General features: G+C 36.7%; 1 protein-coding gene across 3 annotated transcripts in view; it reads right to left on the minus strand.

The window, feature by feature from the left end:
* LRMDA (leucine rich melanocyte differentiation associated) overlaps window positions 1-19,798 on the minus strand; it is a 688,474-nt gene that overhangs the window by 296,031 nt on the left and 372,645 nt on the right. For all 3 annotated transcript variants that reach the window (XM_054205663.1, XM_054205659.1, XM_054205660.1), the window contains 2 exons: window positions 11,907-12,038; window positions 1,638-1,772 (listed from right to left, as the gene is read on the minus strand). In XM_054205663.1, the coding sequence (XP_054061638.1) occupies window positions 1,638-1,772; window positions 11,907-12,038 (267 nt within the window). The remainder of the gene's footprint in view (window positions 1-1,637; window positions 1,773-11,906; window positions 12,039-19,798) is intronic.

The following is a 19,798-nucleotide window of genomic DNA, read 5'->3' on the forward strand; positions in this document are numbered from 1 at the left end:
CCACAGAGGATGTCAATCAATAAAGAATTTTTTCAGACAGCACTAAATGAACCATGGGTTCTTGCCTCTGAATGGCTCCTTTAACATACTACTTTTGCTTAAATGATTAATAGGAGACATATTGTCAGAAAACATACTTAAAGTGAAAAACAGTAAACTGTAGAAATATCATTCATTTTTTAAGCAATTCTCTAGTGCAAATGTCACATAAATTTACATAGAGACAGAACTATTAGACTCTCGTAAGCTGGATAGTAGGCATACCTTCCACTCAAGTGTGAAAGCAATGGGAAAATATTTTATTAAATATAGGCTGCTGTACTCGGTGAAACCCCAAATGCTACAGCTAGGCTGGATTTAAAAGTTGAATTGTTAGAAGGTGCAAGTCTTTAGGCTAACGATAACCTAGAAATCCTTCTCAAAAATTTGGAACAAAGAAAAAAGTATATGCATACCCAGGACAGCTGTGCTGCTGTTTCAACATACAGCATTTATGAGCAATAAACTGGTGCATCGAATTCATGCCACTTCTCAATAAACCTGCTTTTTAGTCTCTGCCACTTTGCGTGGTTTTATCCTAACTCCTACAGCACAGATTACATGAAGATAAAATCAGAGTTCTATTATATAACTCTGAATACTACAGGTGATCTGCTAATAAAAAGTAAGCTCAGGCTCTGCAAGGTTGGCAGCATGGTGACCAGTGGCAGCATGGTGACCACCACTGCTTGGCTCTGACTTGCCTCACAGCCATTTTCAGCCCATGTGAAAAATGCCAGCACGCAAAGACTGAAATCTTGTATTGGGTGTGAGCAAGAAAAAAGAAATCCAATGACTTTTTTATTTTTTTTTATAATCAATGTCTCACTTCCTAAAGGTTATAGCTATGAAAATTATGTCACTTCAAAGCAGACATTCCATAAGTTTTGGATCTGTGCTCACAGTCGCCATCAGTCACAAGTATTTTTATTTTTTAAAAAATAACCATTGGAATTTTTAGCAACATTCCAGTTGGACATATAGTATTTTATCAGGCCACCATATTAATTTCCAGATGACCTTTTGTATACTCTAGCTCATTAAAATTACATTAGAGAGATAGTTCAGGGGTTTTTATTTGAATCTAAAGACTAACTGCTCTGAGTAAAGCAGCACAATGTAGGAGTCCTTCTGTGTTCTTTAGTAGTGCCTTTATAACTATAGAAGAAATTCATCACCATAATCGAATGTTAGCAGAAGACAATGCAACTGGCTATCTGAGTGTAGTGATTTAAATTTTTTTATGTACTGTCAATCCTTAATGTATGTAAATGTTGCCTTACCTTGGCCTTAGAGAGGGAAAAGCCATAAGCAGGCACATATGAGCACCCACATTCAGGAAATCTTGTGCACACCTGCTCAACTCAAAAACGTGCTGTACAGCACTGAAATATTTCTTGAAATAGGGTACCTGAGAGTGATCTTGCTGAAACGCAGTTACTCAGATTTCCAGGTGTTTCACGGCAGAATATACCACAATGCTTTCAGAATAGATGTTTGTTTGTGCCTGTGAGTTGGTTTTAGTTCAATATTTGTCTGGTAATAAAACAAAATTGACATACCTTATCAAACTATATCAATACAGTGAAAACACTAACCTGTACCTCTGGTAGTCATCTTCATCCTTCTCTTTGCAGACCAGTTCATTTGGGCAGGCCATGTTTCCAAGCAAACTTAGATACTGTAGCGAGGGCACAACTTCAGCCAAATGGTCCAAAAGGCTTTCTAATTCTGTTATGTGTCAAAGGTTGTGGGTTAAGGATTCAATGGCATTAATGAAAAAAGCATTTAAAGTTGCATCATTGTTGACTTAAACATACATTTCAATAACTGACAATCAAATTTAGTATGGCATTCGGGAAAATGTCACATTAATTGTTCCAAGGGCAAACAGGGATAAACTTCAGTCAGTTTTTTGGCATGGAATGAAAGAATTTGGCTGTTTTGTCATTCTTTTCTCCTCTTTTCTTTCCTAGGTGGTTCACTACAAAACATTAAAACTTTGACAAAATGATGGATGCTGTGTGGTAAAATGGCTAGCAATTGCTGGAGCCATGAAACTTTTCCAGCATGGAAACAAACAGTTAGTTTCACAGCACATTCATCACTAATATATTCAGTCCACTGGAAAATGAGTTGGTGTTTTGTTGTTTTGGTTTTTTTTAAATAAAAAGAAAGAAAAAAGTCAAACCACAACAACCCACTTTCACTCCCGGCATATAAATGCTTTGAATGCCACAGCAACACATTTGTAATTACTCAATTAGTATATGTGAATTAATGCTTCACTAAATGCAACTTAAAGACTTCAGCGTTACAAGTATTTTATATACGAAGCTTTAGAGTCTTGTAAAGCATAAATTTTTCATTAAAATAGCCTTATATTTTGGTGTTCATGAGGCTTTTTAACATAACTATGTTCCTCAGAACATAAATAATGATGATAAAATATGTGTATAGTTTACAATATGTGTAAACTATATTAAAACAAACAAGCGAAAAAATGTTAAGCTGTCTTTTAACCACTGCAATATTGGAAATCACAGCTTAGGTTTAACCGTAACAACAATATTCAACCATTTAAACCCTGTTGATTGATCAAATAAAGCAAATTATTTTGTCAAATTATAGTGTGACGGTCTTTAAGACTGGAACTATACATTCTTATTTATTTCAATTTATATGCAGAGAAAAAGGCGTGATTCTCAAAAAGATGCCATGCATATGCATGTAAAAAGTTTTCAATGTTTAAAAATTGACTGACTTAGACAATAGTAATAATTATTCAAAACCATTAAAGGACATTTCATTGCTCTGTTTTTCTCCACTCCTGCTGTTAGAGACCACAACTATTGTTTTAAACCCTCAATTCACTTGTATTGCTATTATTTATACTTGATTTATGTGTTTCTGTTATCTTTGTTATTTTTAGCTGATGGAATTTACTTTATTTCTTCACCTCAATATCTTAAGGGCAACAGAAGCAATACAGAATGGAAAGAGCAGCTTCATTGTTAAAATTGTGGGCTTCCTTCTGTAAGTCTGAACTTTTATTTTATTTCCAAACACACATGAAGATCATGCTGACAATTACTAATTTTAACAGATTAAAATCAATGTTATCTACACTCACAGTTAATGTTCTGTCCCATAAGAGCTGAGGAATCATACTCAAATATTTTGTGTGAGTGAGAAAAATGAGGGTTTGAAATTAATTCTATTAATTAATTGAAAAGGTGAAAATGCTAAATTTTGATTTGGCAAAGTCACATCATGGAATGCTATATGCCAGTAAATAATCAACCAGATCCTAAGAAAAAAATCTTGGTTAGCCAGGATGAATTCTCCATCAAAATTTGGTGCTAATTCTCATCTTCTCACATCTGGACCTCAAGCTCATACATAAACTTTTTCATGGCTCTTTCAGGAAATATGTGACTATGATGGGAAGGTCACAAACTGTTTTTCCACACATTCAAGTAAAAGGCTTTTTAAAAATTTCCTAAGACTGTTAGAGAAGTGCTTGAATCTGGCACCCTCCCTCAGCCAGGAGAAACACTTAATTTCTTGCAGGATTGCTTACGTTGCAAAAAGTCTCCCTGAGAGAAATAGTTTATTATTACAAAAGACAGTTATTTCCATAACAGCAATCACATACAAGGGGTTAGCTATTGCAAGGCTTAGATTGTATCTGGCCTTTTCCTATTGAAAGGGAAAAAAAAAAGCTAACCCCCAAACTTTTGGCTTCTTCTATGGAGCAAACATGCAGAATTTTTTCTTGTCAATTCAGAACTTTTTCTGGGGTAGAAGCTTTTCTCCCCAACAATTTTCTGAATGTGGAGCATGACATGTATACTAAATCTCATCAAAATGTATGTAGATATGTGATGATGAAGAGCAGTGTCAGCTTAGATCTGCAAAATGTGTAAGATTATGCATCAAAGTCCTATGACAAGCAAAAGGGAGAGACCAAATTCACTAAAAGTTTTGTGTAAATAACAGTAGTTGATAATCTGCATCTCAAAAACCTAAATCTCCCCAGATTTGGAAATTAGTGTCTAGATTCTAATATCTCATATCTAAACCCTTAGCATTAATTTTACAGGCAGAAATACTCCCCAGATTTTTTGTCTTTGTTATCATTTACTCATCTCCCTCTACTGAAATAGATATTTGGCATCCTAGCACGATTTCAATTTCAGCTGCAACAGAAACATGGGCACAGGACAAACCCCAAGAATCAGACATAATCACCTCAAAAGTAGAAGGTCACTAATTCACAAAAAAGTTGAAGCTTTGCAGGCTTACACAGCCCAAAAATAACAGGACACCAGCAACACCTTAGAGCAAACCAACCTGTGGCTTATGATAGGCAACTTTTTTGTGCCAGCATTAGCAGTTATATCATAAAAAAAATAATTAAAATTTCTGTTCTTTAGAACTTTAACTACCTTTTCTCATCCCTCTTACAAACAAACCAAAATGCAAGGTATAGATTATTTTTTCCAAGAAGCCCCATCCACCTGCCATATCAGTTATTCTTTACAAAGCATGTAGGAAAAAAAAAAATGCTATCCTGTTCAAATTCTCATGATTAAGTGTTTCACAGAGACGAACCATAAATCATGGTGCACTTCTAGTGTACTGTTTAGTTAACCAGCATGTCATATAGTTATTTTAATCACAATACTCGAACTATATGATGCCACCAAAACTGTAAAGTCTTGCTAAAACTATGCCAGGAAAATACAGGGTGAGAAAATCAAAATCAAGTCTGAAATGTTATTGCCAGCTTCCTTTTTATGGTTTATTGTTGCAGCCTAAGGAGTGCCATATTGGCGCAATCAGAGCCAAAGAGCTGCAAAATCCTGCTGCACCATTTCTAAGACCAGTTTCAGCTCCATTGTCTCCAAGAAGGAAAGCCACAATTAAATCCATGGACAGTGGTAATGAACAGTTATTTATTTATTTATTTATTTAAAGCTCTGTGACAACGGTCCTGAACTGATTTTTCTGAAGTCAGTGTCACTGGTCACCAGGTGAATACGTAACAGTGATGCAATTACTTACACTATTGTTTGGGTTAAAGTGTCACTGCTATGACAATTAAAGTGCCTTAATGTAGCAATCCATCTCCTAATTCAAGAATGCCATCCTTACTAATGTATTAATGCCTGTCTTTCTAACAGACTGATTAAAAAAAAAATTGTAACAATAACAATTTTAAACTCTTCAGCTCTTTAGCTCACAAGATAAAAAATTAATCCTCCGCAATTATACAACAATGGTCCCCTCCAAAAACACAACCTGGTCCCCATGAATAATTAACAGAAACATACTAGGCGTACTTTAAAATTTCATCCTCATCAAAAGGCAATACTGACTTCTTACACTATTTCTAATTTTAAATTAGGGAAACATTTACAAGAACTGGGTATCTCTCATCCTCAGATTAACTTTTTTAAGCCTCTTCATTATGTTACACGTATGTATACCACACATGCATATTTCATGTTCACAGCATGCACAAGCATGTCACCATATTTTCTGTTCAGAAAAACAAATGCTACCAGCAACACTGAGACATTAGCAATAGAATTACTTGGAAAATATAGTACTATGGTAGGCCCAGTTAAGCTGCAGAGCAATACAATTTTTTGCAAGTTTTATGCAACCAAAAATATCCTACAAATAAGTATGTTCTGACTTGTCTATTTTCACTCATTATCTGGTACCCAGTACCATAGTTTTTGAGGCTCTCCAGAAGGCAAAAAGAACAAGCGAAAGCCCCAATCAAATGATGCATCTCCCTTCTCTGGCTAAGAATTAACTGTTTATGCAAGCTCATAACAGGACTATGGCCTCTTACATATCCTTCAAAGATTAGTTCCACAGTATTCAAGACTACTACCAAGGAAGGACTGGTGTGACTCAAAATTAAATTGTCCCCAGGGAACATTGTATTTAAACAAGGTCAAAGTGGTAAACTTTAAGTGGATAGTATAACGCCACTTCACTTAGTCAATTTTAGGAGAATCTCACAAGCAGGGACAGCCATTTTGATGCTAAGCTATGTCTTTTGACAGCCAGCATAGTAAAAAGACCGTTCTGTTATACTTCTGAGAGGTTGTGTGGATTCACACAGGAACCACTGGATGATGTCTCATGTGTTGCACTATTCCAGACCTCTGTGTTCTCAAGCGTCTCTTTAGCAGTGTGCTTTCACTAGTCCCTCCAGCATATTTCCAGGGCACATCCACTGCATGAATCCTTTATAGACAGTAATATAAGATTCCAACTGCTTTAAGTATCAAGAACTTATGCTGGTCATCCCCAGACTTCATACTGTTTCCTCTCTTACTGGTATTCTTGGTATAACCATATTCATGGTTGCTCTTCAGGGACAACTGCTAGTCACATCTATGGAGAAACCTTTGCTAACAATTTCTAAATGAAATTATTCTATATAACCCTATACAAATGCTATCCTAACATATAACTGTCTAAAAAAACTAACCTACACATATTTCCTATCTCACCCCTCAATTCTTTTTGCATATAGTCTGAAGTATGCAAGAGAACCTGTGATTTCTTCCTGTAACCTGTTTCTCTGCCAGCGTTCTTTTTATTAGTCACACAATCAAATACACTGACTTTATATGAAAAGTAACCACTCTTGTATTCTCTCTCAGTGCTTTCCAAGTTGTTCCACCTTTTCTTTTTTTTCCAAAAGTTCTTACTTAGTCTTTTCAAATTTTTAGGCATCCCACTTCCCCAAAAGAGTTGCAGGAAAGCTTTTCATGTTAATGACCTTCTGTGATTACAGCTTTTGGAAGATCTTGGAAGCAAAGAGACAAAGTAAAGAGCAATCAGCTTTACATTCAAGATATTTTTGAAATATGTACATAGAGAATATCAGAAATATCACACAGAATTCCAGACTGCCACGCAGAAAGACCCAAACCTGTCATTCAAAAGTCTTCTGCCAACCAACCATCTGTCATGCAGGTGCTGCAATCAACCTAACATTAAAACAGCTGGATAGCACTTCTACAAGAGTCATAAACGAGCAAGTTACCTATATTTATTCCCATTTGAAACATTTGCTTCAATTAAATTTATCACAAACATGAAGTAGCAATCACAAGCCATTCCACAGGCAAATAGCCTTGAAGCAGAAGTTACCAATTCTCCTCTGAATGCAGTGTGAAAAGATCTTTGCCACCTGAACGCTTTTCCATTAGAATATGCGAGGTCTTCAAGGTTGGATGACCACAGAAATAGCTTGCAATATGCAAGTATACATCTTTCCCTTCTCTATGTACAATAGGACGTCACACACAGTCATTTGTATGCCATGTTCTGGCCTGAACCCCATCTTGTAGGGAGATAGGGCCTGCAGATAAGGCCTTGTTCACTGACTTTAAAACAATTTTGGTCAAGAAAGGAAAGGTGCAGCATGGGTGGTAATCAACTAAGTCCATACGTCTCATGGAGAGCTTCCTGCACACTGAATACTTGGGAAAAAAAAAATCCCATTCTACCTACTGGAGCAGCATTAGTTTTCTCTGTGTAGCTGGAGTTGCCAGTGCTTTTAAGGGCATTTCAGAAAGCCCATAGTTCCAAGGCTGCAGTTTGAAGACCAGGTTTCAATATTGTTAGGCACAAACATGAGGAAAAGGAGAAATTCCTTTTTCTCGTCCTGCAATCAAATTATGTTTCTGGTTCTCTAGAGAAGTCCATCCTGAAACCATATGTGTCCTTTCTTTTAAAGTTTGGCTTTTGTTTGGATTTTTTTTAACACTATTCTGCCCAAATGTTGCTCAAGGTTTCCAAGGCAACACAAAGACAATCAAGAATAAAGCAGCAGCTTGCCATTTTTTTAAAGTTCTGACTGCCGTTCCCCAACAAGCCACACTCAGATTTATCCAAATCTGCAATTGTGGCATTGAGAGCTCAGAAGCATATACAGAAAGATTGCTGTACCATTTCAGCTCAGATCTTTGTTTAGTGAAGATAGGGATCTCTGCATAATAGGAGACAATTTATGTCTTTAACATATTCACTCAATCTAAACATCAAGTCCTCAGCACTTAACATAATGAGATTCTGGTCAGACTGGGACCTTCTAGGTCTTCAAGCACTTCAGGACAATGTAAGAACAAGCACAAAGGCAAAATAAATTGAAATCTACAGTTTGGAGGTCAAAGAACTTCATAACTGTTAGGCATTATGATGAGACCTCTGTGAATACAGATTATACCAGAAGTACTTATTGGTACATTCTTCAGTTGAGGTACTCAATGCACGCTGTTTTTAAAGACTCAAGAATATATAATCCTTAGATCTGAACCGCACTGATAACTCCTCTTGTCCTAAGTAATGCATATACCATTATGGGCATTCTGCCCAGCTCTAGACTTCCCACTCTATGATGTGAAATACTTTGGTTTTCCTTTAAACTATTCAAAACCTATGCCTAGATTCAATGTCTGCATTCTATATCTACATTCAATGCCTTTATTCTAAAGCAATGTTAGTATCAGTTCTTCAGAGGTATATACAATGTGTGCTAAATGGATAACCAGCTCACTGGACTCAGCAAAGAAATAGGGCTTTTACTTCAGAGAATCACAGATCTGGTTCATTATCAGACTTCTCTATTTTGAAGTAAGCCAGTGAACACCGTCTAATTTTCAGCATACAGATATATATATTTGACAAACTATCACTGCTGCCCTTTTGAGTAGTTTTAACAAATACTAAAAAGATTGAAATGTAAAGGAAATTGAAATGTCTATACTATATACTGCCACTGTAACACCAGCCACGATCAGCACAGTGAAAAGCCACGAAATGTCACACTGCTACAATACACACAGAGAAATACACCTATTTAGAAGACTCTTAACTGATTCTTAGTATCTAGTGAACACACTTAAAGGAGAAACAAGGCTCCCCATTACAAGCATAGGTGATTACAGTCAGGAGTCCTCCCTCCAAAACCAACTTCCTACCTACCACCCCTCCATCCTTAGTCTGTACTGCTTTCTCCCATCCATTGTGTCTGATAGGGAAACTAAGATGATATGTTTCCCAAAGCAAATCAGACTTTTGTAAAAACAAACATACTATACACAAGAAAAAAGCATGTTAGAGACATGTAATCCAATAATGCACAATGTTGATAACTATCCTTTATGTATTTCAGCTATACAGACTGCATTTTAAAATATTTTTAACAGATTACACGTTGAGGCATAACAGTAGGAAACTTTTTAAAATAGTAATATTTAAATTTGCTTCTTCCACTTATAGTTGGAAAACTGGTAGTGGCCTAACTGTAACTGAAATACACAACCACCCTGAAGAAAAAAATACTCGATGATTCTTCTAAGTATTTATCTGATTTAGAGATAAGCTTTCACATTTGTACACTGTATCCAGACATTATGTTAGGAAGGGCCAAATATTATTTACACATACAATGCCACACAATAAGTGAACCCTGTAAAAGGAGCAGAAAGCTCTTATCAGAACTATCAAAACAGGATCTGGATCAAAATTAAGCCAAAATAGCAAAGAGTACAGTAATATTAAGTAATATTAAGAGATACCCGAAAAGCTCTCATATGAGTTTTAAACTTTACATGTTATTCCAGTTTTCACAGGGGTCAGTTTGGATTTCTGTTTGTTTTCATCTCTGTCTCTCTCCATATGTATACGTGGTAATATTCCACCAATTGAAGTTTTGTTTCGGAACAGTATTCTTTGCTCATTTGTGTCCTCTCTGTAGTGCTACTGTCATATACTAAACAGTCTTTCCTGTAATGTATTTAATTTTTCTATTAAATACACATTGTTATTTGAACATTCTTAAAACAATTCTGTTGAGAGATTAATCATTAAAAGAAGTGATTCAAGTTCAAAAGAGACCTTTTTCAAATATGGTAGCCACATTCAAGAGACGAATCTGGAAGGTCTCTGTGCGTCTGAAGACTGCTGTATCTTCCCTACATGAGATTACTACTCCCTAGGGCTCAAAATGTTAATGATGGACAGCAGTTATTTTTTCTTCTCTAGGCAGTTTGTATATATTAGGTGCTTTACAAGCATTTCTGCAACTCCTCTATTAAATTATTGGCAGCACACTACCAAACATATACATTATTTCTATAACCTGGGTAGCTCAATACTCTCAAAGCTCTAACTTCATAGTTTTAAGATTGAATTAAAAAAATCCCAGGATAGAGAAAATCCTTCTTATCATGTTATCATTGACTTTGAGAGCTTACTCACTTGACAATAGTATTTTAAGTATGTCTCTGAGACCAGCAGAAACTCTTCAACGAATACTACTGACAGAATAATTTTTTTTCCCTCTGATTTTGTTCGCTGAGTTCTTATTCAATACACCTGCCCTCCCTTTGGGTAAGTGCAGAGCTCCTCCTTGACATTCCCACTAAGGACAAATATACTCAGATGCTTTTGGGTCTTCTGGCCAAATTTACATTTCATGCTTTGTAGAAGGAGATATGCTGCACAAGACATACCACCACCAGCCTCAGCCTTCACCTCAGCAAAAATGTTCTTGTACATTCTTCATCAAAGCATGACCAGTTCAGATTTTACCATGGCAGCAAACAATAAAAGCAGTTACTCAAATACAACCCACAGAATCCTGGCACTAACCAGAAATTCAGACAAATACCTAGTACAGTGATGATTGTTACTGCTCAAGAGACACTCTTGGCAAACTTCCAGGGCCCCAAGAACAAAAGTTACTCTGCTGATTTTTATTTATTTATGGAGTCAAAAATAAGTGCAGAAATTGTAGAATCTGCAGTTATTTTTATTCTCCTCAGTAGGAGGATTTTTCTTTAGTAGGAGGTAAATTGCTCTCTGTTTACATTGTCTGTAATAAAAACCTGCAGTTGAGCAGCCTTACCCTCACACTACAATTACGAGGACAGGGCTTTCATGGTCTGTGTTCTAAGACTCTGCAGGCCTTGGTTGGCCTTTTGGCCACAATTTGATCACCCTTAACTTTTGTAAAACCATATATTACACATCTTCAAATCTCCAGAAGGTTCAAAGTATGGGAAAATTATTTAATAATCAAGTCCATACCCAGACCTTGCAGATAATTAGTTTTTACAGACCATTATCTATAAGCCTACAGACTGGGGGCTCTGATTCCGCAGAGTACTTAGGCAAATGCTGAAATATTTATTTTGAATAAACTTAAGCAGGCAATAACTTCAGGCATATGGAGAACTTACTGATTGGTTATGAATGGACTTAACTATCCATCTACATACTTTAATGTATTAAGACTTTGATTTGGACTGCATTTTATATGCATTTATACAGAGTTGGAACACCAAGGACACAGTGACTTGCTTTTACAGCTGCAGTTGCACAGCAGCTACCAAATTGTGCATATTACCAACTTCGTTAAAATAGAGAAAGGTATTGCATTTCTTGGAGTTTTAAGAGCTATCTAAAGCATAAAATCTTAATAGCGTTTCACTGCATTCTCTATTCCACTAGAGGTCAGCCTGCAACAGAACCCCAAGCAAACACAGGAACTGCTGCACACTGGTAGCACTGACATTATTTTCTTTCTCTATTTTATCTATTAGAAAGATTTCTTCAGAGCCATAACTTAGATCTCTCACTAAAATGGAGCAACAGGAAGATATAATGGTGCATTTCATTTATGAATGACCTATAATAAATTACTATGAAGTATTCCAGGTGCCAAACGAGAGAATGCTTTGTCTGCACATGAACTATATTTCACATACTTTAATTTGGCTGACACATAAAACTCATTTGACATTTTGCAGGTATTTCTTTGAAAGGATATTTGGTTCTTGTTGAGCGTTAAGGTATGGAGGTGGGGTAACCTGGGTAACAGAAGGTCATTTCCGAGTAGATTGTTGTCCAAGATCAGCTCTTCCAAGTAACTGAATGTTTTCAGTCCTTCTAGTGACCTGCAAACGACAAAGGCAACAGGAAAAATGATACTCCACTAAATCAGGGAGGTCATTATGAGCTGAAATAAATATTTTAACCTTCCCTTTCAGGAGTGGGAATAGTTTTGGTTTAGGCCTGTCAGAAGAGTGAATGACAAGCATTAGTGGCAAGGGGAGTGCTGGCACTGCAACACATCCTTCACATGCTGGCAGGATGAAGGATGGGGGTCACTTAGTGAGTAGCCAGGATCCAAAACAAAAGGCTTCAGATATGGGGCCTGCAGGATGAATTTGTCAATGTCTTGTGCCTTCAGGCACCCAGCCTCGCCTGACCCTAACCTCCATTCCCAAGATAAATAACTCTGTCACAGTTCACCTTCATTCCCTGGACACAAATTTAAGTTGTCATCCATCATTTCTGCCAAGAAATATCATACCCCGCTAACAATAATAAATACAACTTCAAGTATCATTTCTTAGCAGTTACCTTACATGCAATAATAGGAAATGGAGAAGGGTTTGGTTTTTTTTCTTTTTATTAACCACTTAATTTGCTTCTTGAGTCCTTGCAAACAAAATAAAATGTTCTCTACAAAATAAAATGCAGAATTACTCCAGACAGAAAAAGCATTTGCTTTCTTTTCGGAACTTACTGTCCCACTGTCAAGCCACAGGTCAGACTGCAGAGAGCAGCTTTAAAAAGGAGCATTTCACAACATGGAAGTGCACATGATGGCTTATAAATAAGCAAGATTCGGGAAGTATTCATTCCTCTGATAGCAAACTACAGGGAAAAAAAAACTAAAAAGAACACTTTGGTACCATGTTAAGGCATCTATTCCAAACTTGATACTTAATGCTTGCACATTCCAACAGGAAAAAAAACCAACCCACACATTAATCAACTAAGACACATGGTATACGGAGCATACGCACAGACACGCATTCACAGCTCATTCACCTACCAGACACCTAAAGATATGCTGAGATTGCATGACTTGACAGCTGATCTACTATGCCTACCAGTGGGAAGATCATCACTGTATTTCCTGGCTGTTTTATAAAACGTGATGAATAAGGGAGATGCAGTCTATACTATTTATTCAGTTTCCAATGACATTTATACGGACAGGATTTCCTCACCCTCCCCCCAGTTTTTGGCAAAGATCAAAATACAGCCAAGGTCCCTGTTGGAGTTCTACAGGCACTACTACCGGAGGAAAATACAAATATTATTAGAAAGTATATAGGTTTCAAATTAGACAATTTAACATTCATCCGTCCAACAAAACCAAGATACCACTTTTGTAGATACAACTTACTGACGACTTATAAATCACAGTTAGAGGGTTCAAACAACCAAAAGAAATCAAGTCCGTGACCTTTACACTGGGTACTGTACACTAAACTATGAATATTCAAGTAACATTTGCACAACACTGAAACAGTGTATTTCAGTCCAAGGACTCCAAAGGGTTCACAGTCTGTTGATTTAGCATTCTGAAAGGGAGGTACAACTATTGCTAATGCCATTTTGACGCTGGGCAGCCAGACCTGAAGAAAATTTGCCATGCCTACACCCTATAGCATATCTATATCGTTACAACGCATTGAGACTACAATTTCTGAAGCTGAAAGAACAAAAGCCTCTATTATAAACTATACTGGAACAACCACCACAGCAACAGTCGCACTTTTTGCGCTTGCCTTTAACAAGCTGTTTTGGGAAGAACTCAGTTCAGGCTACATAAACTGTACACCATTAAGAGCTGTGCTAGCATGCTGCATTAAGCCAGCTATTTCAGCAAAGGGTCGCAACAGACTTGGTTTTGCCACAGTCAAGATCAGAAGAGAGATCAGCAAACATTTCAGACAGTGCTTTCCCCCCAAGTACCTTTAAAAGGCAAAATAACCCAGAGGAAGTAGCAGTGAGTTTATCAAGCTGTTACGAGTTTTCATCTCAGTTTATTTGACAAACCTAGTTTAGCAAATTCCCCTTAAATACTCTTTATTATATAAATAGTGGATTATTTCCAAACCTCACATTTCAATGTAAGACTTTGACTTGCCAAAGGAGTTCAGAGAAGGCCACCTCCTTGTCAACACCACAGAGCCTTATGGGATGTTAATAGGTCCTTTGTGAAAAAACATTGTTTGGGCTCTGGTCAGTGTCAGCATCAAAATACACATTGTTCCTGAGTTATGTTATGCAAATATAATACTCTTATCATAAGAATCAGCAAATGGTTGGCAACTGGCAAGGAGAAGAAAGCACACATCCAAAACTGCTGCAGGGGAGGCATAAAACAAAATGACAAGCCATGAAGTGGGACAAAAGGCCTTGAAACACTAGAGGGAGTTGCCTATTGAAACAGCCTTTCTTTCACAAGCCTGGGCTGAACACGGGGCACTAGTTTCATAGATAGGCAGAGAAAATTGTGCACAAATCTCCTTACACCTGTCTGGTTTTGATAATTTTTGCCATGTAATGTTATTAGCTGCTCAGTTAAAAAGGAGCCGTGTTACACAGGGGGTTGCTTATTAATTGTTGTTTTCATGTCATCAGAGCAGTGTGCACTTGGTGATTTAATCACCTAAATTCAGAGTCCAGGGAGATGGGAGGGGTTGCCACAGTATAGAGAGAGGGTATAGCCATTAACATAAATTTACATCCATATGTTATTTTGCTATTCACAGAATTCTTATTTTTCATCTTAAACAGAAGAAAAAACTAGCACCAAAACAAAATTGTTAAGACAACTGGCAAAGAAACAAAATAGGAAAAAATGTGTTTGCTATCATTCAGTCATTCTAGCTACTAAATTCAAGGCAACAATCTCTACCATTATAATATATAACAAAACATTGCCCAGCAGTTGTACTCCATAATTTAAAAGTTTTAAGTACAATCCACACAATAGGTTTTATGGTACAAATTTCAGCAAGACCCATAACTTGTATGTGCCTCAATTTCCCATCTGCAGATGGGGGATAAGAACGGATTGCAATTATGAATTGGCACATAGAAAGCATTTTTGAGAAGCTGAGGTAGAAACCAGAACAAAATACTGGCATTTTTATTTTTAATTAGGGGGAGATAGTTATATTAATGTACTCCAAGTATTGCCTTATGAGTCCATGACAAAAGCAGAGAGGAGTGCATATATATACACACAGCACAGCAAGAAGCACACGAACACCCTAAGAGATGAGTACAAAAAGAGGGAAATCCCCCAAGAAAGAGAACCAGTGTAAAATTAAATCTGTGCTGTTTTCTCATAGTTCACAGCAGAAAAAATGTCTCACCGTATTAGTATATTAAAACGAACACACCATCTTACCACTGCAATACATCCAGCACTGAAGGGGCAGTGGCAAGTAGTTGTTTTCCCTAGTTTCAAAAGGCTAATAAGCATCACTAAGGTGTGTTGGAGGTTGCTTTTCCCTGCTCTAATGACATGAAAGCTGCCCATTATCTCACCCACAGGTACCATCTCAGTTACCTCATCGCAGGGCTCACGCTCTGCTCCCAGAGGAGAGCAAGTGCTGCCAAGAGATTTCCATTGCAATTTCCAAAGTCACATCAAACCGACAAAACATCACAACGCATTCAGCGCCGCCTCATTCAAACAGAAAAAACTTTAAGTTTCCACTGTAATTAACCCTATCCTCGTTAAGATAATTATGATCAAGCTCCCTGTCACAGCTAATATCGCAGCATCATTGCCTATGGCTCACGCTTTGCCCTCATTAGCTTACAAAAACACTGTGCTAAACAGGAAACTGACTCCCTCTGCAAAACGATTTAAGATGTTCTGTAAGCAGACAGTAAATAATCCTTTAGAACACAAAGGTCTCAGAAATGTCATTTTATCCAAGTCCTTCAGCTAATCAGCATGATTTCTTCCAGCCTTCTTTTCCATAATTCATTTATAGTTTGTAACAAAGTTTTAATCGTAAAGGAATGTCACGGCCGAGATTTTTATTTTCCCCTCTATGTGTATGCATGGCAATTGTCAACTACACTATTTCATATGGTCCCTCCAGCCTGATGGGGATTTGGTCACAATGAAACTAAAGAGCAGCTCTTCATTTTGGTAATATTTGACAATGAAAACACAAGATTTTCAAAATGGAAAAAAAAGCAGAAGCCTCTCAAGTAATGGACGAACACTGGTACTCGGCAGTTGCCCTTGTCTGGAAGAACAAGCTGTTCCGAAGTATATGCTGAAAAAGAAGCGTTTCTCACATTTTACCCCACCACTCCATTAATAAGACAGCTGCCTCATATCTAATGACTTTTTCCTCCTGTTTAACAGGAAAAGAGAGAGCAGTTAACAATATGTAAATGAGAGAGTTTGGCTTTAGCCTTGAAATTGATTTGCACTCTGTTGACAAGAGATAGCCATTACCAGAAGTTAAAGACAGAACTGTTACAAAACAAGCGCTTTTTAAAATACCTTTTTTCTTGCCTTTTATGTTTCAACAGATTAAAGGAGAGCAGAATCAACACGAGAACTCCAGTAGTAGATAATTTCAGTATTTAAAGAATAGAAATGTAATTTCTATTCCTCCAGCACCTGCCAGCTAAGGAGCACAAAGCATTTTTTTTTTAACATTAATGAATTACTCTTCAAAAACCTGCTGAGCTTAAAATTCCATTTTGTAGTAAAGCAGAGAGAGGTTAAGTGACTAACGAAAGGTGACCTCCAGCAATTTTCTAAGAGACAAGAAATAAAACCCAGAGCTCCTGACTTCTAGTCCTTTGACTTAACCTCACCACAACAAAACAAAGACCAATAAATAAACGCTATATATATAAAAATATAAGACAGACACCTGTGTAAGTTTAGATTTTGCATAATTCCCTGGGAATGCAAAATATCATTTCAGGTTTACTTGCGTTGATTCTTGCTTAATTTTAAATTCCATTTAATTTTAAATATAGCATACAAATAAGGGGAAAAAACCAAGCTATTTCCAATTCTGTTCTGCTGGTGGAAGGGGTTAGGTGAATCTTCTGTGCAAACTCCCTCAGGCTGAGACCTCTGTCAGAATTCTACTCTCAAACCTGCTTTGGGGGGTTCTGCTCTAAACACACCTCACCTGCGAGCACAGAAAAATATTTAAGTTAATATAAATATTTTATATTCTATAAATATATTATATAAATACAGAAAAAACATTTTAAAGAAAATAGAGCAGGTAGAATCCAGTTCAAATTCCAGAAAAACACATCACTCTCACTATTACAATCACAAAACCACTGCAAATCAAAGGTTTATATATTTCCTGCACACAGAGATAGTAATGGCAGATAAACTACAAGTAAAGCATCAAAAAATGACCTCTACGCCATTCAAGCATAATAGCTTTTCTTTTCTGCAGTTCTACGTAGTGTTCATACCCATTTTTCTGCATGATAATACATCCAAAAAGAAAACAGAATGGAGTATGCAATGGACAGTTCTGACACTACTTCTGAACCAAAGGAGAACACACACAAATAAGGCACCCCAGAGAAAGTAAAAAACCTCCGAAATTTCTAGTGGGGCCAGGCCCCAAGTTAGACCAGACAAGTCATAAAACAGGAATCACAAAATTCTGTTCATAGAATCATAGAATTGCTGTTCAATGGAGAACAAGCTTACCAATGTTTACCAAACATGAAATGCTTTGTTTTGTGTAATATCAGAGGAAATGTTAGTATTTTGCAGGCTATCTAGAGGTAGTATTTTGCATCACTTCCAGTCAATCTGTTTCTAGCTTTCTGTTGCTAGATAGAAAATATCTGGAAGCAGCTCTTTCAAATAAAACTTAAGGCACGCCTGTGAATATGGTCAGCAAAAGAGAAAATGGAGAGAAATGAATGAGCAGAATCATTAAATACATGGGAAGAAAAGATCTCCATAAGATTAAACCTGTGTTATGAACTGGATCTACAATTAGTTTCTGAGTCTTTTAATATAAAAGTCATACTTAACTTTCAGACATGCAATAAAATGAATATCCATCCCTTGATTTTCCCCTTTTCTTATACACTGAAAGCACACAAGACTACTTGGAACACCTTATTACCAAAACATCTTGCACAACAATCATAAACTAGAGCTATGTAAGCACATTAAAGTGGGGGGGTATTCATGACAACCCAGAATCTTAACCTGGTTTTTGTAGTCTTATTCTGCCTCTTATGTGGCAAATTCCATTGCTTAAAAAAAAAAAAAAGCCCAAACAACTCAACCCCTACAAGCCACCACCCACCCCCGAACCTCAAAGAAAACACAAACAAAACTAGAGTCAATAGATAGACAAGAAGACATAAGAGGCCCTCTGAATTCTAAACGTTAAGCTCACAACATTTCAAATCATTTCAAACCCTTTCCTACCAATTATAAAACAGATGTGCAGAACTTCTTGAGAAAGAGAGATTTTGCTATTAGGCAACAGCTCCTCAAATGATGGAATTATCTGCAAAGCAACAACACAAACTTATCTCACCCATCTGTAGAAGCCTAGCTGCTCGTAACTCCTTACAGCCAGCGACAAAAGATGGGCACTTCCAGAAGGTGAATCAGACCTCCCGGTGAGGCTCAGTGAAGTACATACATTTGGGAGGGATGAACATAGCCTATTTGTCCAAAGCCTTGCAATGAAATTAGAAGAAATCACAACATTAAGGTAAGATAAAGTGTTACAGTGTGCCCCATATAGGTGTAGATTATTTACCTGGTAAAATAAACTACAGATTCCAATTACAGTTTTCAGCACCTCACAAAAACATATTAGAGTCAACCATTCAGTCATTTAACCACCATTCTCTCCTACCAAGACTCTAGTCAAAAAAAAAAAAAAAAGAAAAAAATTTATTTGTCTGGCCTAACTCCACCATGAAGCAACCAGAGTGACTGGAGTGGGGTTCGATTTCTCTTCTAATGAACCTCTTAAAGTCTCAGATTTCACTATGTGTATTTAATACAGCTCCACTCAAGAGGATATCCCATTAATACAGCTCACGGTTTATCCTTCACGTTAGGCTTCTTTTTGCTTAAGTTTTTATATTACATCTTTAGGACTAAACATGCCAAGATTTTATATGATATTACTGTTACAATTTTGTGTAAATTCAAATAAAATGACAATCAGTGTAATACTATAGCCTGTTGCAAGGCAGTTTTCACATAAGCCATAGAAAATATTTTAAAATAATATAAAATGGATCAGAAAATGAGCTCTTAGTCATCTAATGATCGAACAAGTATCATATAACAAAATACAGTTTGCAAAACACAGCTAAAAATTACCAACCAGAGAGCAAGTGTCTGTACGCATTCATATTTTATCAAAGGGCATTCTGGAAAATCCACCACTAGGAAGTCTTTGCAGTTCAATGGATGCATCACTTCAATAATATTCCAAAGTACAGACTTAAGCGTACTTCTGCTAAAATTTCTTGAGAATTTGATGAAAAATAACATGGTTAGAGGATTTAAGAGAAAAACTTGGATGAGAGTGTCTCTTGCTTCATTTGTCTTTTTCACCAGTCTTAACACGGAATGCAGTCCTAATAAAACAAATGGCATTTTAAAAAAAATGCAAACACTGCCATTTCCTGAACTTGAAAGAATTCAAGGAAATATTAGTGATTAGAAATAGCAAAAGAACAAGCCAGGGTGTACAAAATATAAATCTACCTGTTAAAAAAAAAAAAGAAAAGAAAAAGAAAAAACCCTAAAACCTTATAATGTATTTATTCTTAAAAGCTCCTCTCAGCTCCA

This window comes from Rissa tridactyla, chromosome 6 (assembly GCF_028500815.1).
Source record: "Rissa tridactyla isolate bRisTri1 chromosome 6, bRisTri1.patW.cur.20221130, whole genome shotgun sequence".
Taxonomy (NCBI): domain Eukaryota; kingdom Metazoa; phylum Chordata; class Aves; order Charadriiformes; family Laridae; genus Rissa; species Rissa tridactyla.